At 41.2% G+C, this 27844-nt stretch overlaps 3 protein-coding genes across 10 annotated transcripts; 1 reads left to right on the top strand and 2 right to left on the bottom strand.

The window, feature by feature from the left end:
• Positions 1–5788: 5788 nt before the first annotated feature.
• Positions 5789–7437, bottom strand: LOC136442627 (melatonin-related receptor-like). Its single transcript, XM_066439573.1, has 2 exons — positions 7282–7437; positions 5789–6709 (listed from the first exon to the last, which is right to left on the bottom strand). Exons 1-2 carry the CDS (start codon positions 7435–7437, stop codon positions 5789–5791), a joined length of 1077 nt encoding a protein of 358 aa, XP_066295670.1.
• A 3717-nt stretch (positions 7438–11154) lies between these two features.
• Positions 11155–21197, top strand: LOC136441807 (E3 ubiquitin-protein ligase RING2-like). Of its 8 annotated transcripts, none has more exons than XM_066438308.1 (11): positions 11156–11339; positions 12119–12328; positions 12725–12862; positions 13266–13393; positions 14006–14124; positions 14574–14679; positions 15431–15481; positions 17609–17716; positions 18813–18833; positions 19404–19569; positions 19834–21197. In XM_066438308.1, the coding sequence occupies exons 2-11, from the start codon at positions 12125–12127 to the stop codon at positions 19924–19926; spliced, it is 1134 nt and encodes a 377-aa protein (XP_066294405.1). In that variant the 5' UTR covers positions 11156–11339; positions 12119–12124; the 3' UTR covers positions 19927–21197. The 8 variants fall into 8 exon arrangements, with proteins under 8 accessions (XP_066294408.1, XP_066294409.1, XP_066294405.1 ...); XM_066438309.1 differs by having other exon boundaries at positions 12113–12328; XM_066438311.1 differs by lacking the exon at positions 15431–15481 and having other exon boundaries at positions 11155–11339.
• LOC136441797 (chondroadherin-like) lies at positions 20907–25788 on the bottom strand. The gene is made up of 4 exons (XM_066438288.1): positions 25673–25788; positions 24445–24773; positions 23332–23510; positions 20907–22697 (listed from the first exon to the last, which is right to left on the bottom strand). The coding sequence occupies exons 1-4, from the start codon at positions 25681–25683 to the stop codon at positions 21732–21734; spliced, it is 1485 nt and encodes a 494-aa protein (XP_066294385.1). The 5' UTR covers positions 25684–25788; the 3' UTR covers positions 20907–21731.
• Positions 25789–27844: the final 2056 nt, after the last annotated feature.

Below are 27844 nucleotides of genomic sequence, written 5' to 3'. Positions count from 1 at the left end.
ATATAGTTTTCCCTTAATATCTGAAATATCGATATATCTGACATCGTTATTGAAAATGTGAAGTTCTACGTCTTTCATTAATCAGTAAATTCAATTCGCACCTCACAACACCGTGGCTCTGAGTGTAAACTTATAGTGTGAATCCTTCTTTCTGCACGGGAAATATTCAATTTGGTATTGGTTACCTGTTACAACAAAGTACCAAGTGTATTGTATATAGATTTCCCTTAATATCTGAAATATCGATATATCTGACATCGTTATTGAAAATGTGAAGTTCTACGTCTTTCATTAATAAGTAAATTCAATTCGCACCTCACAACACCGTGGCGCTGAGTGTAAACTTATAGTGTGAATCCTTCTTTCTGCAAGGGAAATATTCAATTTGGTATTGGTTACCTGTTACAACAAAGTACCAAGTGTATTGTATATAGATTTCCCTTAATATCTGAAATATCGATATATCTGACATCGTTATTGAAAATGTGAAGTTCTACGTCTTTCATTAATAAGTAAATTCAATTAGTACCTCACAACACCGTGGCTCTGTGTGTTATCTTTTAGTGTGAATCCTTCTTTCTGCAAGGGAGATATTCAATTTAGTATTGACATTTTCGTAGTCACTAACATCTACAATATTTGTCACAGCTCAATAGTCTGTTCAATAAGCATAAAGTAAACGATTACTTCTCTTATACCGATACAGTTTTATAACTATCATTTCCTACCAAGCCAACAGACCTGAACGTAGGCATCCTTACTTTTAGTAAACAACCTGTAAAACCTTTTAATAAATGGAAATCATGCATAGTACATAATATATTTTGTTTGCTTACTATATATAGCTAATTCTCGTGCCGAATTCTCGTTCTATCACCTGTGAACGCCTATATTGCGGCCAGGCATCCATGCTGACACTGCTAGACGTAATGTAGGTATAGCTAACGCCGCGTCATGGCTTGTTCTGTCCTTAGTGGTTTTCTCACCTAATATGGGATTCATTGCATAAGATAAATGCCCACCGGTACCAAACAATACGGTGTTAAGGTACGCCTAAACGCCGGCTGAGGCATATGTTGATAATAGATCACATGTATTTCCATTAGACCTGGTGCTTTATAAGACCTATTTCTATAATCTCTAATGTTTTTCCCTTCAATGTCACAATTTACCCCCTAAATTGAAGGGTAAAGTTGCAGTTTTCATGCCTCAGTACGGAGGGGGGGGGTCATGGACAACAGCCTACTCCGCCCCCCTGGGGAGCCCAGATGGTCCCAGCTGGACACGACTGGGGAAAGTGAAAAATCTCCTAGGCGCGCAACGGAAACTGTAGACGGCAGCACTCTCTCCGCACACCTGCTCCGCAAGGTTTATCCGGTATTACTGTCATTAGATCTAAAAGCATTGGATAACTTTGCATTGGCTTCGTATCAAAACTGGAAACGCACCACCTGTTTCATACTTAATAGCAACACGTTTCGGGGGATTTTAAGCAATTGTAAGTCAGTGGCACATTAACTGCTTAAACCACTTTCATGTTTAAAACTGAGAAGTTGAAACTATTTTTCTTTGCAAAGTTACGTATACGGTCGTGTATTTTCAAACTTCAATTTTCCACCAATTTGTCCACAGTAAAGCAATAAAGAGAGAATCTAAGGAAAATAGCATAAAGAGGTGTTTTTTTTTTACTGACATTGCGGGTCCTGCCTGGCCAACGCGGTTAATTAGAGACCGCCGATCGGGAAAGGACCTTACCTACAGTTTTTCGATCCTACACAAATGTCGCCTATCCACCAACCAGTGTGTGAGCCAAAGAATCAGCGACAACATGCCTATAGACTTCTTCTAGCATATTTTTTCTGAACGGGTGACGACTGGCCGGCTCGTCTGAGTCCAATTAAACAATAATTCGTGTGGTGTCGGATCAAAATATGAATATACAACAATTCATTCTAACCCCCAACTGTTACCTTGTATGTAATAAAACAGCAACACTGTAGCCACAGTGTCGAACGACCGAGTGCCTTAAGGCTAGAGGACATGAGAGTTCATGGGTTGCAAGTGTGACTGTGGGGCCTCCACTGAAACCCCACAACACTACTTGCTGCACTGCCCCCTACTGACGCGCGGAACACCCTCTCTTCCACTGTCGAACGTCGACGTACAGCAAAGCCCCACTTCATCTCTTTTACTCCAGGGGTCAGTAGCCCACAACTTTGAGATAAACAAACAAGTATCTGGGGCACTGCATACGTATATTGAAACAACGAAAAGATTTGCTTCCAGCTGAGACACCTTTAAAATGTGCACTTAAATGCATTACTTTGAATTGTATACTGAATTGTCTCTAGTATTCTATTGTTGTACTTTAATGTAATTGTAATGTTAAGTGGTCCGCAACATCAGCTTGGCTGCCTGGCGCTCCACTATGTATTGTCTTGTTGCAATGATAAAGCCAGAATAAAGAATAAAAGTTCATGGGTTCGATTCCTGGCTAGACGGTGTGTCATTGAGAAACAACTTTCTTCACTCTACTCATATGTAAAAAAATGGGTACCTGACTTAGGTCAGGAAGGTCAAAGGCAATGGAAGGAGAGGGATGGGTTCCACCTTGCAATGCCAGGTCCATAACCACCCACTGCCCCTACGGCCTCAAAAAGAGTACGGGACAACCGTTACTTTTATACTGTAGCCGGGTTGTGGCGTTAACGTCACTCTGTAATGTATTGTCCGGTCCGGTCAGGTGCACAGAACTCAGCGTGGGCATGTGGCGATGAAAACATTTTATTCTCTCTAAATAAGGATCTTTGGACGACACCGAAATTTACGGAACGCATACGTCACTCCCGACGCAATTTGCAACCCCAGTGGGCGGCGTTTAGGGAGGTCCATGGTAAACTTTACACAGAGTCAGAGAGTGCAGTTCATGTATTTTCCATCAGGAGTCTCTTAAGTGTAATACATTTTTTGTCGAGTGCCAAGTGTAAGTGTATCATCAAATTCGCATTGATATTGTCAACCAATAATGAAATAATAATAAAAACTTGTCAGTGTTACAATACCCTGGGGGCCAGGCACCGTATATCGGCTAGCCACCAAGCAACGCGCGCGCGCCCAAGCCTTTCCCGGCCCACCCTCCCGCTGTCCCCCGAAGACCGACCCCGCCCCACTCTCCACTGTAAACCCAAAATCTGCTAGCCATACACGGATAGCGGAGCTTGGGTTTGCAGCGGAGAGTGGGGCGGGGTCGGTCTTCGGGGGGCAGCGGGAGGGTGGGCCGTAAAAGCTTGGGCGCGCGTGCGGTGCTCCGTGGCCCGCCGATTACGGTGCCTGGACTCCCAGGGTAGTGTTACAATAACCTTGTCCGTTTCAAATCCGTTTAAAGACAAACGTGCTTAAAACCAAGATGTTCGCTCTCTGGATAAGACTTCCTCAAAAAAAAGAAATTCAGTTTAAGCCACAGCAATTACATTTTATGGATGGAAATGCTCTGCTGACTTCAAATCTAATGTGAGAGAGCGAAACAAATGGATGGGTAGAAATACAAGATATTTTTTTTTCAAAATTGGGACCATAATCGTTGTAACAAGAACTGTAATTTCTGCAACGACACTTATGTCATTTTGACCTTCGCGAAGAGAACCAAATTTGTACTTTTCTTTACAAAATCTCAACCATAAACAGTGATCAATATCTGTAACATGTACAAATTCAAAATAAACACATCAACCAAAGGCACAAAATCTCAATCATAACGAGTTATCAATACAAGTAACAGTAAAATGTACGAATATAAACATATCAACCAAAGGCACAAAATCTCAATCATAACGAGTTATCAATACATTATACAAGTAACAGCAACATATACGAATATAAACATATCAACCAAAGGCACAAAATCTCAATCATAACAAGTTATCAATATCAGTAACATGTACGAAAATAAACTCATCAACCAAAGGCACAAAATCTCAACCATAACAAGTTATCAATATATCAGTAACATGTACGAAAATAAATGTATCAGCCCAGGGCATGAGTTTTTAGGTCGCAGTTAAATCTCAAAAGTCTTCAAACAAAATACCTTTAACGTTAGATATATTGAATGCAAGTAGTTAAAGTATTCCACACCTATGTCGATTGAAGAAGATTATAATATCGTGCAACTATGTCGTACTAAGTACAGCAAGTCATGTCAAAATGTCTGTTCAAAGATTAGTTAGATCCGAAATACTTAACGTGAAAAAAAGTAATTCATCAGCGATTCCATCGCAGGCTGGCAGGTACACAGGCATAGGGGGTACTGTTGATTAGCTCCAGAGTAAGCATACTAGGATACTGTTCAAACTGGGCATGCGCAGTATGATGTATTGTGGGTAATATGTCAAAGGTGAATGCGTCTGAGACATAAACATGACTCTTTTACAAAGAAGGGGGCCTTCAACCTTGATCTCACACATGCGCAGATTGAACAGTGAATTGGCTTATGCAACTGACTGATGATAGCAAATACTTCCTTTATGTTCTTTATATGGCCCAATCCTCGGTTGTCAACTGGTCACATGATGCAAGTGTATAATAGTCGAGAAACAATCGACTCACTGCACATGTGCAGTCAAAGGCACGTGCACGAACATGGGGAAGAGATTTCTAATTGGCATGGAAACGTTCGGGAGGGGGGGTTAGCGGTTTGATTCATGAAGTGTTTTAGTTAAAGTGAAAAGGTTGAAAAGGTTGAACTGAAAAGGTTGAACTGAAAAGGTTGAACTTGAAAGATTGAACTCAAAAACTTGTGAAAATGTTGAAAAGGTTGAACTGAAAAGGTTGAAAAGGTTGAACCGAAAAGGTTGAACTGAAAAGGTTGAACCGAAAATGTTGAACTGAAAAGGTTGAACTGAAAAGGTTGAACTGACAAGGTTGAACTGAAAAGGTTGAACTGAAAAGGTTTCTTATATACCAAGTTCTTGGAACAAAGACGCCCGCGCTCAGTGAACAGATGTCCCCCACCACATTATGCACATTCGCAATGCATCCCCAGGACGTTCCGTGACTTTGAATGAAGTTAACATATCGGACACTGGGTAGGATTACCTTCTAAGAGGAGAGCTAGAGAAAAAGGCAATGGACCGATCCTGTCGAACACCATATCGAACATATAGGACCTCCTGTTCTATTTCGAACACCTCCGTCGAACATAGCGCTAGCAGGACAGAGATTGCTCGTGTATAGCAAGGGACGCATATCTGTGACAGGTTTTCCCAGATTGGCTTCATGTATGCTCAGGACAAAAACGAAATGAAGAAGAAAGCCCATGAACCTTCCCTGAACCGAGACGACACCGTTTGCCTGACACCTTTGATTCGTTGCTGACGTCACACTTCCGTTCAGCTCACATGACATAAGCTTTGAATAATTTCAACTTGAAAAGTACGAGAGGACTGATCGAAAGCTTTTGGGTTAGCACTTTACTTTTTGTAAGGCAATGGCGTTTATGGTTTTAGCACAACAGTGAACACCAGTTTATGGAACATATAGATAATGTAAAAATGAACGGAAAGGTCGTAATACGTGACTGTGTAATATGTAAATTAGATAGCCAAGGGTAGTATAAAATGTATATTCTATGTCGTGGCACAATATATTGGTGATGAGGCAAAACTGGTAGAGGCATGCGTACGGTTTGATCTTATAATTAATTTCATATAATGGTTTTTGTACAGACCTGCATGGTTCGATCTGTGATCATGGCCACACGGCGTATTGCATCTTCATAATGTTTTTTTTCTCATGTGTTTACCTCTGACAATGCAATGGATGGTCCTGCCTGGGCAACACGGTTGGAGACGGTCATTCGGAACTGGACGTTTCTTACTCTGACAGGTCTAGTAACAGAAGGTTGGCCAGCTGGGGGGTTAGGGAGAATCTGCCGTCTGCAGCGGACCATGGACTTGAACCCTTGCCGAAACTCTTTCAGGGTCCAGGTGTAAATGATAGGATTGACTGCGGTATTCAGGTAGTAAATCGCGCCAATGGTGAAGAAAACAGCTTCTGGTAGTAACGTAGCGTAGAAATCAACATAATTGATGATAGCGTGGGGACAGGTCAGTATGAGAAAAGTGAAGAAGATGTAGAACATGTGTTTGGTACGCTTCACCGCCTGCAGGGACACTTGCTGGGGGCTGTGGCCGAGATGCTGGCCGATGGCCATGGTACTTTTTCGCACATGCAGGTAGATTCGGATGTAGAACGCAGATATGGCCAACACTACAACCCAGTAAAGGGACAGGACGACATTTGTGAAAAACAGTGGACTAGCGGGGTCATCGGACGATAACTGACATATTTGCACATATGCGTCCCATCCCAAGCTGCCGTACATGCCTGACATAGCGGGAAACATGATCAGAATACCGCTCACCCATGCCCCAACCACCCAGAGGACTGCCTTGACAGGACCAAACAAGCGCTTGTAAGTGGCTACTGACAGCACAACGTGCACATACCGGTTAAAGGCAATGAGAACACATGATAACATTGACTGAAGCAGGCTAAACAGGTTGAGAAAGCCCACAAAAGCACAGCAAGCTCCTCCGCAGTTGGGTAGACCGCTCATTAAAGACGAGATGATGAGGGGGATGACGACGGCAGACGTGAGCAGGTCAAACACGCTGGTGTTGAGGATGAAGGCGTTAGCAGAGGTGCGAACCTGTCGAAATGAAAATATCATCAAGAGTCAAATTTTTGATTTTTCGTTTTTATATCTATTAGTTATCAATATCAGTAACGTACGAAAATAAATGTATCAAGATATTATCAACAGAGTCATTAATTTAGATATTGTATTCATCAGTCCATTGGTCGCAGTAAACGTTGTCTGCTTGTTTCTTTATCTATATCTTTATAGATAGATAAATAGATATCAAACAACATCAACATTTGAGGTGTTACCAATATCTCACGGATAGCTATAGTCAACTTCTGCTAATTATATTTTTCTGACTCCAAAACATAATTGTAAGTGTGGTATTTTAGAAAATAACACTCTCCTAGTCTGGAGTTCAGTATTCCTTTCAAGTAAACTTGATAACTATTGATATGCTGGTGTGTTACGCCGAATGGCTGTTATGCCGGCTACATAGATACAGATACAGATGCTAAATGAGCAAGCCCAATCTTTAAAAGATATCCATATCAAATATGTAACTTAAACCAGTGGTCTCCCTGATGACCAGAATTAGCAAAGATAAAACTAATTTGGAGGATGTAGACTGATAGTACCTTCCTGTAGAGGCAGAAAGCCAGTATGACAGCGGCGTTGCCGACGGTTCCGATCATGCCAGAAGCACCCAACAGCCCAACCAGCAGACCATCCTCCCATTGGAGATCATAGACCATGTCAGGAGCAGACTTCAGTGCAGACTTGTTCAATGACATCGACCCTAAAAAAAGTGGAACACTATACTTTCCCGCTATGCAAGTGATATTATTCATTTGGCAAATATTTGATTCAACAGCCTCAACTAACTTAAGACGTATTCCATTAGACAGACTGAAAAAACATTTTCATAACAACGTACCTACTAAAATTCTAACTGCAAAAACAAAACTATTTAACTGGATTTTTTGGAAGATGACTAAAATGTCTTGGGAAAATGTTGTGTTTCCGGCTGGCCGACCGGCCCTAGCAAAATCCTGCCAACCCTAGCCTCTATTTGTTTCGTCAACTGCTGGCAAGGGAAGTACGATGTCTCATCTGACTTCTAAGTGATTAAATTTAGATGTAGAACAGCCTTCCTGTTTTTCACACACAGATTAATAGTTGATATACGAATATGTACTAAACATTGTACTTATTTGTCCAGTTTATTGATGTTCTTGTTCTTGTACAATATATATATATGCATAAATGCGATATGATGTTGAGAATACCAGTGCCCTGATGCATTTCAAGTTGATCTTCTTAGTCAGTATTCGTTGTATCACTTCGACCGAACAAGGAAGAAGAGAATCCCTATAGAGCTACCTACCGACCATAATTTTTCAGGGCAGCAAGTAGTCGGAAACGCAACATTTCCCCTAAAGCCTGAGACATGGATCTACCTCCATGTCGTTAAAGGAAAAACAGTTGACCAGCTAAAGAACATAACATAACATAACATGTACCCGATTCTGTGTTGTTGAAGTAAATAGTGTTGTTGAACAGCCGTGAATGTCGAAAGAACGTCGTGTCTTTTGGGAAACTTGTGTTGTCGAAGAACCTTGTGTTCTTGAAGAACATCTCATCACTGAGACGACTGTTGTTGGTCCAAGTGGTGTTGCAGAGTGAGTAGACCTCGGGGTCAGCTTGTGTTCCCACGGCTAGTGCTCGGCCGACTATAACAACTAAAAGAATGCAATGATATTGCAGTGATATCATTAGTATTGCACAGTAACTATTTCCCCCGATTATAACCTTAGTCCTACAAACCTTCAAAACAAACATACACCGATATCTCTCACTTAAGCCACATTCAGTTGAAACCAATCACGTCAATTAGTCAATGCGTAAAAAAGTACCCCCCTACGGTCTTGCATTGAGCGAGATCTTTAAAAAAAAAGATAAGGAGGACGGTCTGTTTACTGAAGCCGCCCCTTGTAGAGGGTCCACTTCTGCCCTAGCCCATGGATCTACGTTATTAGATCCCGTAAGCCGGTCGGGTTTGATAAAAGTCTACCCCACGAGGACACAAAGCCTGCGAAAATCCTGTTGAAACGATCAGACCTACAAATGTACACTGAAGCGGCCTCTGGTAGTGTGGGCCGAGCCAGGTCCGAAATTCAGCTCTAGCCCGTGGATCTTCGGAGTTTGATCTAAATGGCCATGGCTAAGCCGGTGGTTTGATAAAAGTCTACCCCACGAGGACACAAAGACTTTGAAAATCCCGTTGAAACGATCGGATCTACAAATTTACACTAAGTGTGGGTCAAAGTGTCATAGGACTTTTTAAAAATTCTGTTTGTGTTCTTTTGTCATTTGTAAGTTAAGCCGCCTACAACATGTGATCTTAGGAGCAATATGAATATAGACACGCGCAGAGAAATTAATGCCGGATTTTTTTTCTCGGTAAGGCCACAGTATTTGATTGTATGGCTGACATCCTCTGGGCACCCGGAAACTGATACGAGAGTGCGAAACAAACTAAAATACTAAAAACCATTACTAAAATGGCTGGATTTGGCTAGTCTCCAAGCAGACCTACGGGTTGGCAAATACCGTATCCAACAGGCAGAAGGAGTTTTCATAGCCAACTATAAGCTCCTTCTTCCAGTTGGATACGGTCTTTGCAATCTATTGGGTCTGGTTGGAGACTAGGATTTGGCCACACACAAAAAAAGAAACCAGAAAATAGCTCATCTAGTGAGTGACCATAGCTAGGTGGTAAGCTTATAATAAAAACGATCCAGTCCCTTGAAAGGTAATCAAGGCAATTGGATGGTAAGGAAAACCAATCAATTTAAACATTCTCGATCTCACACATGAGCAAGGGTCATAACGGAAATTTCGAGGTGTAACTATAAACTGTAGCGCCTTCTATATATATTCACCAAAGCTAGAATCATTGTGACATTTTCTTTACAGGCAACGCTTTTATTGAAAATCAGAAACGTTAGGTGAGTGCGAGAGACGGAAAAAACATGCACAAATAATCTGCCGCCATTGGTGCGCGTGTCAGTTTCAGGGCTCCCCTTGCTTCCTTCCAATTGAAATTCGAAGGGATTCCTCCTCAAACATGTCGAAACTGTTTTCGCAGATTTCATGGCACGACGAGCACCAAAAATAACTTACACACCTATAAGTGATCTTAAAATGTCGCCTGGCTTGCCAAGAAATTATCACAATTTGTTCAGCATGATATGAGACATTCTACCTTACAATTACCCAAAATCGAGTTATGCCCCTTCTTTCCGAGTGAGGCTGCAATTAAACTTTCATGAACGTCCCTAGTATGTATACATACATTGTTACCTTGTATATAATACAGCAGCCAGACGGCAGCCGAGCGGCGATGTTGGCGCCCCATCCTCTTGGACGTGTGGACTGGTCAGCCGCACAGTAAATGCTCATTGAAAGTGTGGCATACAGCCAGATCAAATAACGTTTTCTCTTAAATCTTACCTGCCAACAAGGATTATGCTTCGCGCTAACTCTATGGCAACGGTACGTCTTTTCTGACGCAGTTTCTGGCCTCATCCGATGATTAAAAGACTGGGCGAAATCCTAGGGCAGTGGGCCATGTGATAAAGAGTTTATGGGCTGTGACATGGATTACTTGTGAAAATGTTTTTGGACTTAAAAAACTGTAAAAAGCTCTGATTAATAGATGAACATTATCTTCAAAAGATGTCTCCAGTGCGCCAAAAATAATTACTCAAGCAACTGGATACAATTTTGAAACAGTCAGACGTGTCTGACAGATGTCTTCAGTGCTTTCGGCGTTGATTTAATAACTATAATCCGATACCAGCAAAGGAAGTTGAAAGCTCATTAAGCCGCCTCGGACCACATAAAAGGCTTTATGTAACATGGAGATTCTGACCATATCTGCTACCAGAAACAGCCATCATCAACAACAGAAACAAAGGTGTGGCATGAGGAAGACAGAAATTTACTTAATCGCATTTTACTGGGCAGGTCTGTTTGTAAAATGCTTTGTAGTTTTCTCCACTTGATTTCAACGAAACGTTATCAAATTTGGTGTGTGCACACTGCACAGTCTTTTCGTTGCACAAGAACTGCTGCTAACGTTAACGTTACGTACATAAAACAGAATGCGGGTCTTCCAGTCTAACATAGAAGCGAAGATTAGCAGCAAAGATCACCCTCCTTTTGCAGCGCTGCCAGCCGCCCGGGAAATTTTCGGCAAACCCTGCCGGTCTCAGAGACCTCTGAGACCGGGAGGGTTTGCCGAGCATTTCCCGAGCAGCCGTTTCGGGTGGCAAAGATTGGCCCTTGCTTGAAAGTTTTAAATATTCATATTTTCTCTATCGCCAGCCTGTAAAAATATGAAATATTCAAATTTCCGCCACAGGGAACCACTGTAAATATTCAAATGTCCCGCCAATTCGATCAGAATTCCCATGATGCTTAGCGGTTCCTCAGTCCGCCACAAATGACTTACTGCGCATGTCTGTAGAATCTGGAAGAAAGATCGAGTCTGCGAGAGACTTTCGTGGGTTTCTGGCCTTTTCTTGAAGTCTGTGAAACTATTTACAGCAGGTCAGAGGGAGGGACAACGGCGAGGACCCTTAGAGGGACGACGCAGCACAGATTCACGGCGTTGGTGCGATAAATATCGGTAAATATTACGATTATGACGCCTGCTTTCTTTCGGTGGAGTGGGGAGGGGGGCAAAAATATCAATTATTTTGTCATAAAAAATTACCTACCATTTCGTATGCTGACTAGTCGCTATATTGATATATTTTAGCTCTCTATAGTCAGTACACTTTGTAGAATAGAACTGACTCATAGTCATGTTTATTTCAGAACTTTTGATTTGACATAATGGGATACTTCATCATATCACTTGTCAAAATTTTACAGATAAGAATATCAGAATTTCTGAAATTCATAAATTATAGTGTATGATAGTACATTTATGTAAGTAACCATACCCAAATGTCTATGTGCACCCACAGTCAACAATTAGGTGCACAGCTCTCATTTGGGGTGTACAAAGGTGCACTTGCACTCAAATTCATGATCAGTATTTAAAGTCCTCCTATGTATCTGGGACTCGGCTGGGCTGTTTGCGGTGTAAGAGTTGTATGTCAAGACATATACACTATTTATACTCATAATTGGTTTTGTTACCGTTTGTGACTTTGTGTGCTTTGTTGTCTTTTATATCAACTTTTCTTTCTCCACTGTACAAACTGCCTGACCAGGCCCCAGGTGGTAAACATGACCATAGCATCATCATCATCGGGGATACCCCCAGATAACCCCGCAAGGGGCAGAGTAGGGGGGAGGAGGTCCCAGGCTAAGGCGGGCAGGCCTCCAGCCTGGCACGGTATGACTCAATGGTGGGAACATAACCTACATGTATGATCTTGTACTTGCTTTTAGAAACAGAGAATCATGCAGACGACGGTTCCAGTGAACGTTCCAAACGTTCCCCCGCCCAACAAGACGTGGGAGCTGAGCCTGTACGAGCTGCATCGTACGCCGCAGGAGGCCATCACGGACACCACGGAGATCGCCGTGTCCCCGCGCAGCCTGCACAGCGAGCTGATGTGTCCGATATGTCTGGACATGCTGAAGAACACCATGACTACTAAGGAGGTAAATCAACTGTTGTAATTTACCTCTAGGAAGAAGGTTTACCTAAACAATTGTTGCGTTTTGTTGGGAGATGATCTTAAATGCAAGTCACGGCCCTTTATTGCCAAAAAGTTCCTCTATTGAACAATATTGTAGAGTATTGACACACAAACAATTGCAGTCAAATCTGTACAAGTGACTACCTCTTCATAAGGACAACCTGGCCAATGTGACCACATTTTGTGGTCCTTTTCCCATTGACACAAGCCTTAAGAATCCTGTCTATAGTGACCACCTGTCCACATGGACACACAGGTTTTATCAGTCCCCTGAGTGGTCTTCTTGGGCAGTTTTGACTGTGCCAATTATTTTTGGGTGTGCAGTTCAAGATGTCAGTTTCCTTTCTGCCCTTTCCAGTGTCTTCATCGCTTCTGTCAGGACTGCATCATCACAGCGCTACGCAGTGGCAACAAGGAGTGCCCCACCTGCCGAAAGAAACTGGTGTCAAAACGCTCTCTAAGACCGGATCCAAACTTCGATGCTCTCATCTCTAAGGTAGGTATATAGGATATGATATGCAATGATATGCAATACAGTATTCCATACTACAGCTAGCTATAGAACATACAATCATGTTTGTGATAGATACAACAGAGTTAAGACTGTTGTATTTTGGCTTGCCTGTGTTTCTGTCTATGTGTGTTTCTGCAAGGCAGTTTACTCCAGCTTCTGTCCGAGGACGCTTTCTGTCTGTGTGTTTGGCCTCTGGTGGGTGAAGGCTTTTTAAGATTTTTTATTTGCACATTAGATTTTGTAACATGTATTCTTGATGAAATATAAACATTGTAAACACCCTTACTTATTCACCATAACACATGCATTAGTACATAAGTTAACTACACATTTAGATATGCACAAATTTACATATTGTTTGTTTGTTTGTTGTTGTTTTGTTTAGATCTACCCCAGTCGTGACGAGTATGAGGCACACCAGGAGCGTGTGCTGGCCCGACTGAACAAGCACCACAACCAACAGGCACTCAGCTCCAGCATCGAGGAGGGCCTCAAGCTGCAGGCACTCAACAGGTCTGTGTAGGACACCCAGAATTTTTTTTCACATCATACTTCATTGGGGTCAGGTTCAGAAGACCTGCCAATTTTGCTTGGCACACACTGAGGCAAGTACCAAAGACATGTTCACAGTAGGGGTCCGGCATTGGTCAGCTCTTAATAATCTCAGGAATACAATTTTGCCTCATGTTTACATTTATAGCAACTTCATATTTTAGTTTCAAGTGTTTGTCTGTGGCTGAAAGTTGACCAGTGCATTCTGTATTGAACTGGTCTGGTACTGGAGAGCAGCAAAACAAAGCCAATTTGTAAACTCATCTCTGAATTCTTCCTAGAATCTTCTGCTTGGGGTGTCCAACCGAAAATTTGTTTGATGTTTTAATGTAGTCTATGAGATTCAACTTCTTATGCAGCAAAAAGTTGTCTCTTTCATTATTCAAATATGGCAAAGTGTGTGTCCTTAAAGCAGGCTTTGTGCTTTTCTGTTTTGTAAACCAAGTATACAGACAATGATGTTGTCATTCCTATTTTATTAAATGTGTCTGACTCTGCTGTTGTTCCCTACAGAGCCCAGCGTGTCAGGAAACATTTATTACATGTGTGTGACTCTGCTGTTTTTCCCTACAGAGCCCAGCGCGTGAGGAAACATCTGGAGGAGCCAGGCGGCGGGGAGCTCGGCCAGCCACGTAAGAGACCCAAGACTGGATCCGACGAGTCCGGCGCTGAGCAGGAGACTCATAACTCAGGTGGACAAAATTGTCTTGTGCCAAACAAAGTCTAAAGCAGGGCTCAAAATACTGAGTACATGTGTACCTTTGTGCACCTAAAATATTGGCCAGGAGCTGTGCACCTAATTTTTAACTGGGTGCACTGGTGCACCTCAATATTTTCATGGCTAAACAGTAGCATACAAAATATTCTTGAAATCTATAGCTACATGTAGGTATAAGAAAAAGGAATATAACCTAATTTTTAACTGGGTGCACTGGTGCACCTAGATATTTTCATGGCTAAACAGTAGCATACAAAATATTCTTGAAATCTATAGCTACGTGTAGGTATAAGAAAAAGGAATATAACCTCTGTTGCATTACTTCCGTCAAATTTTGAAGTTAGCTGTAGAAAAACAGATTGAAGTTTAGGCAGTTGAGTTAAACTTTGTAATTGAGTTTCTGACATTCTACTTTATTTTCAGGAGGAGAGAACTTCTGCGATCCGCCCGAGCCTCTGAACGAGGTCGAGTTGGTTTTCAAACCTCACCCCAACAACCACGAAGACTCGGAGAATGGCAGCCAAACGAGGTACATTTGTACACGTATATTTTGAGATATAGTTTCAGTAATAAAACATCATCTTGCTGACCATGATTGTTTACATGTATGCTACGAAACAAGGCTTACCCATACTGCATGCATCAGTACAACCTATATGTATGCAAAGGGTATTTAGCACTAGCCTGGTTTCCATCTTATTTTAGCTCCAGTCCACTCCTCTGATCGCTTTGCTGTCGTATAATCTGGCATAAATGAGGATTTTACCATGGGCAACACTGATCGACTGAGGCCATATACAACATATACAAATATAGTCTGGCACCCATTGATAGACCATTGGCATTTGAATATTTGAAGATATTTAAACTTGAAGTTCAGCAGTTGATGATATATTCCAAGACCTCTCATTGGCTCTGACTTCCACAACAGTCTGTTGTATTGGTATTGTTTGGAAAGGCATTTAAAAGTTTGATCCAAGTAACTCTACTTCTAAACAATATCCAATTATAGCCAAAATATTCAATGACATACATTGTAAGGGCCAAACGTTGAAAAGAGGACACGTGCCAGACTATTCAGCAAGGATGCAGTCACAGGAACAGACTGGAGCTAGAGTGAAATGAATACAAGGCTTATTTGAAACTTGAGAATATCTGAAAAAAGTCATGACAAATTGCCCCCATCCCTTCCCCCCAAGAGATATGTCTTTGACATTGGATGTTCTGGTGTAAAATAATTGATGAAATTTTTAACGATGACAAATGTGAATCTACTTCAGTCCGCTCTCCAGCCCAACCGACATCCCCGACTCCTGCGCCCGCTCACTCAGGTAACCCCAGAAACAATTGGATTCGTTTGTTTCATGACTTTGATTGTGATTTTATTAGAATTGCAACAGTGCAATACACCGAAGACACAGGCAGCTATTGCTGGTGTCGTGACCCACACACATAATGTTCCCATTTTTACACTTGGGTGAGGAAAGTTATGTAAAGTGCCTTTTTCCCAAGGGCACAAGATCCGTGGCGTCAGTGGATTCGAACCCAGGACCGCTGGGTTCTGGGCCGAAAACCCTGCCGTTATGCCACATGACCCCACCCCACGACTTAAAGCTTCCTCACAGCTCCAGGGGATTGTGGGTAAGGTCAGAGGTCAAGGTCCCTAAGACATAAACATCGTCCACATGGTGGTTCCAGCAAAAACAAATTTGGAATAAAGAACTGTTGATAGACAAGTTAGGGGCCTTAACATTTGACCTTGGGGCATGTGCACTTGGAACTGTGAAGTTGCTTACACACAGACCCCACCCTTCCCTGAACATTAACTGCCCACTCTGTGACATGCGAAATAACAGTCCAACTTAGGGCTGTATATCGGTTCACTGTATATGAGCCTGTTAAACTGTTTATAATGTATATGTAGGTTCAGGCCTAGACCTGAACGTCAAGTGGACCTGTACCTGAACAGACGAAAAGGCTAAGGGTCCATAGGGGTACCATTTTTGGAGGAAAGATGTCTGGACCTGCACTACAAACTGAAAAATATTTTAGGTACAGAGACCTAGTCCAACTGTGTCATTCTGTCCCCAAATGTGTGCCTTTTTGGACAACATAGTAAACTCCAAGAAACCATACCTCTGCGACACATGTTTGTATGAATGTTTTGTTGGGATAGGATGTTTTAAATATGTAACAGTTTGATACATTCTGGGAAAGGTGGGTAGTGTAAGAGTGAGACACGTTAAAATGAGACTTAAAATATGTATCAATTTTATCTTGGATGCGAACATCGAATATAGAGAAGACGTTCGTCGGAATTCTTCTATTTTTAGTACAATGTATTTAAAAGAATGATATAAAACACATTATAATGTATTTCTGTAAGGAGATCTTCTTTTGCAGTTAAAACTTGCCATTCAAATTGAACCTTGACCAAAAATGCTGCTTTGAGCTTAAACAATTTCCTACCTTTCTTTCCTATCTTGTTCTTTAACTTTTGCTTCTTATTTTCAAATTGATGACTGCAAATATCTCAAATTTCTTTTCAAATAATGATACGCATTGACATATTATGTACAGGACTGGTGTAGTGTTGATAGTGCATCTAGCTGCCAGTCAGGAAGACCCAACTACATTGTAACATTACAACAGTACAAGAAGAGACATTGTCAATAGCAACAGACAAGAATGTTTTTGCAGTCTCTCCATGCTAGGATGGATGGTGTTCAAATCTGAGCTACATATTTCAGAAACAGTTGTAACTTCACGCAATTCTACTCGACTTCTAAAAGCCTAAGACAAATATGATTTAATGGTTATTCCAAAACATTTTCTCTGAGAAATATCACCATACAAGAAGTGATCAGGACTGCCCATTGATTTTTGTGTTTTTCGTCTCCAGCTTTTTCAATAACACATTGTCGTATAGGTTTTGCCACCAATATATTAGCAAGAAAGCTTGTTGTTGGATTCTGAATGTAGGGGCCATATGATGGTGCATTATTCATCAACAAAAAGAAAGCAGTAGGCATTACAAAAAAGGATTTAAAGATTTGATTTCGAAATTCTATTACAGAATGGAAGCCTAGGACAGAACAAAATGGACAAATAGAAGGCAGCAAACTGCAATCGATCTACAAACTCAAAGTCACTGCCCTTGTCAAAATATTGTAGTTGCTACAGTTGAGAAAAATTTTGGCCTTTGTTAAATGTGCAGTCAAGTGGTATAACATTTCAAATGTCGGGCCTGTCATTTATATACACTCATCACTTCACCTTGTGGTGGGCCATGATAAATATTGTTGGGGAATCGCATTTGAATGGCATTTGTCATTTTTGTCTGTGGTCTTTGAGGCTTTCAGGCCTCAATAAACACTGTGACATGCCCATGTTGTTGAGAAATCAGCCAAAAGTTACCCATCCACAACATGTCTGTTCCCCTTTATGTCCCTCACCAGTGGATGGCAACCTAGTGTCCCACCAACTCCAGAAGCTGTGAACGAGATTGAGTTAGTCTTCAAACCGCATCCCTCGCCCACAGCTTCTAAGGCTGACAGTCAGACAAGGTAGCTCCATGTGCACATGTTAACCTACCTTTACCAACCAGGGGGTTCCTCAGGGCTTCCTTTTGGGCCCCCCATATTCTATACATTTATTACAGTTTCTTTCAGTTGTTTAATGTTTGAAATATTTCAAATCTGTGTTCAAATGCGTCAATGATGGGGCTGCCTTCAGCGTATCACTTGTGTGTTTCTGGACAAAGAAAACAGGGAGTATTAGTTTTTTAAACAATTGATTGATGCGTTGCTGAAGGTTAGACATCCAGGTAATAAGATACGCCAAATAGTGAATTGATTGATTGAAGCCAATGCAGTTCATTGTACATGCCAATAGATCATTAGATCCTTGTGAGTCTGATTGCTATGCTGGAATTTCACGGACACAAAACATCTTCATTTTGTAAAACACATTTCTTAACAATGACTTCTGTGAGTTTTTACTCGGTCTTTGCGCTATGCACTTCAGCATCTCTTCTTTTTATGCTTGTTCTGCAAAGCTGCCAGCTACAGAGTTAGCCATGGAGCCAATGTGACATATTAGTGCTGTTGACTCTGACATATATGTAGTTGTCAGCCTGTCCACAGTGTAGATGTTAGATAAGATTGTCTTTTACCCATGGAGTACATTTACTAGTAATAGTATTATCCCATATGTCATGTTGATGCACAGAAGAAAGAGAAACATGCATGCAGTTTAAACCTTGAAATATCCGTCTGAGGTACATGTAGATGCTAGGTTTGTTCGTTGACAAAACAATGCAGGCTTGTCATCTTTGGTTGACCCATTTCGCTAGATCAGCTTGCATGTATACGTGTATAGTCTAGGCTGATGAAATGTAAAGTGTTGTTTGCCGTCTTTTTGGTGTTGAAATGTGTGAAGTTTATATGAGACCTTTTCGCGGTTAGACTGCACGCAATGTGGTCGCATCATCGTGTCATAGGTCAAAGTTCATATCAAAAGGTTCAATTTTCGTAGTACGTAAAAACATTTGAGTTTCCTACCAGAGGCTTGGAATGTTGTTATTACTGTTGTTGAATATTACTCTCATCCACATTTTGTACAGCTTTTAAAATTTCTTTCCCCTCCCACTTTCCAATCTAGCGACAGAAAATTCACCCGAAAGTAAGTACAATCTTGAACATTATACTCTCACATTTGTGCCAGCTCATTTGACCAGCATCCTGTTGTTGTTGCCAAAAAAGATGAGGTGCTCCCTACAGAGTTACATGTAGCAATAGACATTCTAACTATCTAAGAAATGTGACAGTTTTACTACATGTGACGCACCCAATGTGTTTGTACTCTAATTGTGAAAAGGTCTATTGGAAGAATATTTAAAATGGAATGCTAGTGTAAATGTTTTGTCCCTGTTGCAAGATTATGCGCTTTTAGACTTAAGAAAATGTTCTAAAAAGTACTTAATGTAGATACTAGTAAAGGGATTTGGTGTATCAAAAAGACGCATTAAGAGCATATGTTGTGTCTTTTCTCCACCCTGTTTTTGTAATTGACATCAATTGTCCGTTCTGCATTTAGCCATGATGATTTTTACCCATGCTCCAACTTTCCTAAACATTAGGTTGGAGACTATTGGAGGACTCCTGAATTGATTTTGCCCCTCATTAAGATTCAGGCATGACTCCTTGATTTGTCTATTGAACCTTCTTGTACATTGTTGTTTTACCTGTGTAGGTACATAAAGACAACAGCCAACGCTACAGTGGACCACCTGTCCAGGTACCTGGCCATGCGCCTGGCCCTGGAGAAGCAGAAGGAGGAGGTCGCTGGACCGCCGAGTGTCGGTACCGAGGAGCCGCAGTACACCATCTACATCGCACCCACCCCGGGACAGTTTGTGGTGAATATTCTTATAGTCATCATTATCCCTGGACTAGGTACAGTACACACGTGTGTTGTCATGACAATATGTTGCCTGCCCCCTTACTCAACTTTAGCTGAACCTGCAGGATTTAGGCTATTTTGTACTTGAAATTAGCCTGGGGCCTGGCAGGGGCCATTTCTGTGTATGTGTGATGAGGTTTTATGATTTGTTTGCAGCTTGGATCCGTCATATTTTTTTGGAGGTAGTGTTTTCACAGTTTTATATTTGTGTTTTGTGTAGGCGCTGACAGGGGGAATGAGCCTGGAAGCTGTGAACGAGAAACACTGGAAGGTCAACAGACCGCTGGAGATGTACTACTCTCTCAAGAAATGAGCCTTTCAACTTGGGATTGTCAAACTCATGAACTCATTTTTCTTCTTTACTGTCTCGCAGAACCCATCTAGTATTGTACAAGCCTTTTCTGTTCTTCAAAGATATTCGTGCTAACCGTGCTAAAACTTAGTCTGAAGTAGAAGAGGTGAAAACAAAGCAATCAGTTCAAGAAGAACTCGACCCTTTCTTAATGCTTCGAATTGTAACAGACAATGAGCTCTGGCTTAAGTATTGTTTACTTTCGTTATGTTGCAAAGTGTTGTACGCCATGAGTATGTATTGGTTCATATATGTTCAAGATGCAAGTCGTGTGTCGAGTCGGTGAAGTTTACAGATACAGGTATATTCGTAGTATACATATACTCCTATATATACTTGTACTGTTTGGTGTCGTATTGCACAAAGCAGTCAACGCTATATTATACATATTATACAGGTGTTTGAGACTAACAATGTCAGATCATTCCTCATATTAAGCACTTTGCTTAATGGCATATACTGACTTTTTATAACCTTATTTTGTATATTTCCAAAATGCCTAAGATATGCATTGTGTATTGCTTGATGTCTTTTAATAGGATGTACTCAACTATGTAAAGAAAAAAGTAAGAGTTTTTTTCTTCTTCTAGTGTAATTATAAGATACTCCATTTATACAGCTGTGGCTTGTACTTTAACATCTGACTGACATGTAGATTGCAATTCGTAATGTACTAGCTATACATGTAGTATTTAAACTATGTAGTGCTACGTACTGTACAGTTATTTCAGTGGAAACTCCGGTTTTAAGTCTGTGCCCTGTCAAGTCAGTTCATTGGTAGGGTATGATGCTAACAACGAATTCACATTTTTTTCCTCTTCAGAATATGGTAAATGGTAGGCATCCTTCCATCTCTCAGAATATACTTGTACAAAAAAAGTAGTGCAATTCAGCTAGAGCATAGTTACACTCTTGTCATTGTATTGAGTCAGCAAAGAGTGCATTGTGAGTAATTGTGTATTTTTCTTTTACATGTAGTACTTTGTATGCATATTACGTTGAACTTTTTTAAGTACATGTCATGCTGAAAGTGAACTGCAGGATTATATGTATGAAACAGTTGAAATAGTTGGGAAAACTTGCATTGTATAGATGAAAATGCATGCTCAACTGAAAGATATGTTAATGTGATGCTTAGGCATTGTCACAGGCATTGTGACTACAAGCACTAAGGCATACTATAGTCCAGTGGCATCTTACTGAATTGAAAATTAAACAATAGGTGACCCTTACATCTACATCTGTGTACTTATTATTTTTGCTGATATTAAAATCAGACATATCTGCAGGAGGAAGAATTGGGCCTCTTTGAAAAGCGACTGTATGGTTGATACTATCAATCAAATTTCAAGTCTAAATAAAGGCATTGAGAGATGAAAAATATTTCATACGCATACTTTCTTAAATTATGCTAACATTCAGTTGACAAAAAAATAGTAAAGCTGGTATTAACCATATGATTGATGAATGATTATTTTAACGAATACAATTTTCATTTGTGACATTTGTAAATTGGCTGAGCAAACATCTAATGTTTTTGGATGGATACAGTTTTCTTTTCATCCAGATGTTTATTGAGAATATCATAGATCAAAGCAAATGATTCATTTAGAGGTCAATGCCACACATACATACACATAAACAACGACTTGTAATATAAGCACAAACAATCCAGATATGGGACATTTGTAAGTCGATCGTTTTTTTTTCTCTTCCAGATATCCATCTAGGATATATCAGGACACATTTGAAGATCAATGCCACACTTAATGGCAGACATAGACAACAACCTGTAATATGAACACAAATAATCCAGTTTGCCCCCAAAGCTTTCCGGAGTTGACATCACAACCGACTTCATTCCCGGAGAGATCGAGTACAGATCTACCCCTCAACTCACCGGGTGCCTCACACTTCACTCCATCAGTTGTGATGTTAGCTGTGCCAAACCAGTGAGCAACCCTCCAGAACTCACAATCACAGCGCCAGGGGTTTCCGTCCAGGGTCAGATTCCGAAGGGTCGCCAGGTCACTGAAATGACTCTTATTCAGGGACGTGAGTTCATTTTCTGACAGATCTATCTCTTGTATGTTCTTCAAAGAACGAAACGACCCAACGGCCAACTCGCTGAGGCCCATCTTTTTCAGTTCGAGTGTTTCGAGGTTGACAAGGACAGAGAAGTCGCCATCTTGAATTTGGGTAATTGGGTTTTCAGAGAGAACTAACTTTCGAACGGAAGATACGAATGACTCGCTGGGAACCGTGTTAAACTTGTTGCCTAGAAGGTAAAGCTCTTTCAGAGTGGATGGACCTTGGGTGGCAAAGGCTTTGGGATCAATGGACTCTAGTTCGTTCACCTGGAGAAAAAGAATGGTCAGGTTTGACATAGTTGAAATACTGTTTGCAGGGATGGTTGTGATTTTCGTTGCGGCAATGTAAAGCTGCTCAAGGTTTGTAAGAGCAGAGAGGGCTTCAGTTGGGTATGTTTGAAACTTGTTATAGGTAAGAATGAGATGTCGAATATTCGGAGTATGTTGGAAGGCATTGGGTGGCAAAGTCTGGATGTTGTTCCCGGTAAGTTCCAAGTACTCTAGATTATCTAACCCCTTGAAAGTGTCGTCTTGTATGGTATGTATCTGGTTGGAGGCCAAGTCGAGAGATTTGGCCGAGGAAAGACCGTTGAAGGCTCCATCTGCAATCTCGGTGATGAGGTTCGTGAAGAGCATGAGCGTCTGGGGGGAAAATCAACGACAAAAGTGATGTCAAGAAATCTATAAACAAAAGACTAAACTTTACTAAACTAATACTGGAATAACTTGGGACTTTTTTTTACCTGAACTCCGCCAACCCTGTTCACTGAATGGACCCGTCTACTGCTACCCCCTGCACGTGCCGTTAGAGACTACAGGTCGTAAGCTTAAGTGCCAGATAACCTATGTCGCCCCCGTCTCTGTCCAAAGTCGGTCGGTTGAATCGGATATGAACCGCCTCCTTTGCTTCTTTGTAAAGAAATCTGGCTCCGAATCTAGGATTTTGACTTTGCCTAAAGATACAGAGTGTCCTGGAGTAGTAGACGGGTAGCAGTAGCCGGGTCCATTCGGTGAACAAGGTTGACGGATCCGGAGTTTCACCGAAGCCAAGTCCCAATTCCTTCCAGAGTTGGTTTTGAAAAGGTTAGTGTTTTGTTCGTAATATCCTTTACCAGGCATACTATAGATGAAATATCATGCTAAGAAAAAGTGATTGTATTTGCACCCCAACCAAGATCTGTTCGAGTTAAGATAGTTGATTATCATGTGGTTTGTTTACATCGTAATGAATGGCTATTTCAGGATATAACATCTACAGGGGATCGGAATGACGTACCTGGAGATTTGTAAGATTTTGGAATGAGTTTGTCTCCAGGCGCGGAATATTAGACTCATATACCCAGAGAGTCTCGGCCGATGCAGGGATGCCCTGGGGAACGGAATGAAGATGTTCGAAGCTTCTGCAGTACACGGCCATCCGGTCAGGCTGGCAATAGCAGTACAGCGGACAGAATCCTTGGAAAATACAATTAGTAGTTAGTTGCTACTCTCTAAGCAGAGGAGGGGTTCCGGCTGTCTTTAGGCGTTTTTGTCGGGCTTTCTACTTTGTCATCTTTCTGTCTCTAAATGACAAAGTATAAGGCCCGACAAAAACGCCTAAAAACACGTCAAAAAACGGCCGGAACCCCTTCTCTGCTTGGAGTGTAGTTAGTTACCAGAATATTGATATTTTATTTCAGTTATCATATAACTCCAGTCGATTAGAACAGATGTTTAAAGGTGTTTTATAAAAAAAGAATCTAAATTGAATTGAAATTGTTTACTCAGTGCTAAAGCACGTCTTGGCTAGTACTACTAACGTAAATAGACAGTTCTGGACATTAGGTGCTCTCATGCTAATGCTCACAATATTACAGCTGGAAAGAACACAAGGGAATTACATCAGTGACATCACATGAGAGGAATAGCATTTGAAGATCAAATGTTCCTGGTGCGCTTCAGTTGCGCTGTTGCCTCTTTTACATCTTCCTTCATTCAGCAGTTAATCTCCAAGCAGATCTAATTAACGGTTTCAAAGGCCGTACCCAACTGGAAAAGGAGTCTTTATTGCAACCCGAGTGATAAAAACTCCCTTTGCCAGTTGGATACGGTCTTTGCAACCGTTAGATCTGCTTAAAGATTATTCAGCAATACCAAGTCTGCAACCTACTTTGAACAAAGACGGGGGCCGGGACCGACTTCCCACCACCGTTGGGCACGATACTCACGTCACACTTACAGGTGACACATATCCGGAGGAATCGGGTCCTCGGTTATCCTTCAAGAGATCTAGAGACCAGAGGACTGATCGAAAATTTGGTCTTTTTTTTCGTATGATGGAGTCAAGCTTAAACTCTTTTCCCCTTTTAATAAGTACTTAAGTTTATAATCTTTTCAGCCTAAGTCTTACCTGGTGTCGGCGTGTATGCCTCGGGTGTAGTGACGAGTGTCGTGTCATCAGGACTTGTCACGATCTTCGAAGTTGTTCCTGGTTCTGTAGTCGCTGCGTACGTCGAGGTTGCTGATTGGTCAGTAGCTGTTGCCATTGACTCCGAAGTCGTTGTCACTTGTGTTGTAGTCAGTTGTGCAGTCGGCAGATTGGGCGTCAAACCCGCATGCGCAGTAGGCGTTTGCTCAGAGGTGAAGCCGAGGCTGCCCTGGTCAAACATTGCGGACGTTGACCCTGCGGGAATAGTGAGTGTGGCGAACAGAACAACCGTCCAAACTACCGATTCGGGCCTTTTGGAAAAGACAAAAAATAGAAGATCTCAAACCTCCTAAAAATATTTCGGGGGATTTTCTAGTTTTCTTCATTATTGTGCATTTCTAGCTGATTCTGCCTACGCATTTCCCACTGGCAACAGACATACATATGGGATGAAATGGAAAACAGGAAACGTTCTAACCTTTGATAGTCTATTCTGGGACCGCTCGAAAAATAGTTGAAATTTGTCAAATAGAGTGAATAGTATGCCAAGGGAGTTGGCTACGGAGAACTGAGGGTCCAATATGTACCCCTATAGCAGACTACCTCCTCTTTCATGTTTTTCTGTCTATTTGGCCAATTTTCTTCTCTTTCCAGCCGCCTCTGGAGCCTGGTAGAGGCTACTAAACTTCCTGCCAGTGTTCCATGTGTCTAGCATGTGGAAATAAGAGTGGAAACACATGCAGACAAACAGACACGCCATAAACAATACCCCCCAGTTTCACGGATGTAATAAATAAAGTTATAGTAAGGCCCACACTTCCAACGAAGATCCAAACATAAAATGTAGTGATGTAACATTTCATGGTAGAATTTAACACAACAACGTACTGCCAGGTGTTGCATTGCACATGTGGTAATAACTCAATCGCCGTTTTGTTAAATATCAAGTATGCACACGACATGGGCGTGCAGCATGCAGACTTTCATTCTGGCGATATCACAGTAAAAACGTTGCCCATTGATGCATGTCATCACAAGTTCGACAAAGGTAAACCATAGATTTTTTAAATCGATTAAACGAATTGATCATCTATATGTACCAATACAGTACGATTATGTGTGGTATTATTTTGAATGGTACCGTTAGATACTACATTTGCACCCCAGAGGGTACAAGAGAAGACGCCGTATGGCGAGTTAGACATCTTACCTTAAATCCATGGCGTCTGTGCTGCTGATGACGATCGGATGTGTGTTTTTCAAAGAGTGTCTTTGAACAGAAGTACATGAAATAGTCACATGGCACTCTGTGACGAACTTTAATCCCATGACCTCACTTAACCTCTGCTTGGCGGCAATTCCTCATGTTATCTTTAGCGACCATCATACACTTTTATTTTCAAACAGTTTGTGACTCCCCTTGTAAAATTGTGATGACATCATTACATATCTGGCCGTTTAACTGAACCGAAAAATTACACTGACATATAGTTTATCCGCTAGTGACTCCATGGGAACATATGACGACGGTGACGTGTGGGAGAAAGTCAACAAACAAGGCGTGGTGTTTATTCACCACATGCGTCACGGTGGGGTCATTGACATTTGAACTGATCATAAGGAATAAAAAAGTTAATGATTTATGTAATAGGCGTAGTCTTCTAACACGGAAAACAGCCCAAACTACTGCGTGTACCATACAAATCCATATAGACATATATTTTTGTCTGACAGAAAAAAAACTCGAGTGTTAAATCATACTATTTAAAAGATAGTCAGGCATCATACAATGCAAGTTTTCCAAACTTTTTTATTCATGTATGTAAAACTGCAATTTACTTTCAGATTAAGAACAGAACTCGCATAAAACGTACTACTACATGCTAAAGAAAAGAACCAAAAAAATTATGAAGATCCATCAACGTTTCCGTCACTTTTTTTGCCTACATGCAAACACACAAAAATGCAAAGTCCTCTGTAGTACTGTTGGAAAATGCCAGGTAAACCATTTTCGAACTTGACCTTCCTTTGCATACCCACCGAAAATCGTGAAGATCCATCAAAGGTTTCTCAAGTTATGCTCTTGACATTCATACAGACCCACCCGGCAGCTGGAGTAACCAAGAACATAATCTTCTCGGCGAAGATGATGATCATGATGTACTTGAAAACACACCATTCTACATTGAATTACCAAAAGGCGCATTTTCAATTGTATGACTGCAGTCCTTTTATGCCTTCGACCTAGCGGAAATAGGCTAAACTGCATCAACAACTTTTGTTTTTGAGTATATATTCAAATGCAACAATCCCCACAATGCGAAAATAGGTAAATATCTAAACGACTGCTTTCACATTAGAAAAAATACCGAAACTAATGATTAAACCAACTCGATTATACCCGTTAGTGTTACACTATAACAAAAACGTATGCTAGCCCTAATTGTATTGTATTAGTAATTAGGAGTTAAGTTTTATTCTATACTTCTTCTTTGTATTATGTTTACTAATTCTTGACATACTTTGTACCATGTACAATTGCCGTGCAATAAAGTTCATATTCTTCTATATAGCCGATATAACAGCCTTTCGGCGTAACACACCAGCTTCGCACAGCAGCAGCTGGTTATATTACACTAAACGACATGTCACACCTAACCTTTGCATACCTAACTGCAGGTGTTGTTTAAAGCTATCTAGTGAGGGCGTCCTTCGCCCTAAACTTCTATCTATCTGGAAACCATAAAGGTAACGCTACTTACAACACCAATCTTACGTTCGAATCATGAATAAGAGAGTAATTTCACTTTAATCCTAAAGCCAAATGAAATGGTAACTGTGGAACGTGGTCCAACTTTCACACAACAAACCAAACCTTAGAACTGTCTAAATTACGACCACCTCCTCTCCACCAATTTCTAACATTGGCTATATAAAGGTATATCTCATAAAATACCAGGCTGATACATTGTATACAATATAGTTAATAGAAATAGAATATAATACGATTCATACGTGCATTCATTACCTTCGCGACGAATGGTTTCGTCGAGAAGGTTATTCGACGGTGCTTGTCTGTGTGTCTGTTAGTGAACAGAATAAGTCGAGAACGCCTGGATGGTTTGTTGTCGTAGTTGGTGTGTCGGTGTGTATGTGGCAAATCTCAAGATGATTAGATTTTGGGCGAAGTGTTTTGCATAATTAACGAGAAAAGTGTAAAAATGTGTTCAATTGTATGCTTTACTATGCGTTCTGGTTGCGACGGGGATATATGAGATGGGGGGCAAAGTTGGTCATGAGGGGTCATGAGGGGTCATGAGGCAGGCAGGAAACGTCAGTTACATGTACTGCAGCTGCCAGGGACAAATTGGCTATCAGCCAG

This window comes from Branchiostoma lanceolatum, chromosome 9, assembly GCF_035083965.1.
Source record: "Branchiostoma lanceolatum isolate klBraLanc5 chromosome 9, klBraLanc5.hap2, whole genome shotgun sequence".
Lineage (NCBI taxonomy): Eukaryota > Metazoa > Chordata > Leptocardii > Amphioxiformes > Branchiostomatidae > Branchiostoma > Branchiostoma lanceolatum.
Note: the sequence above shows the minus strand (reverse complement) of the source record. Positions and strands in the feature narration are given on the sequence as shown.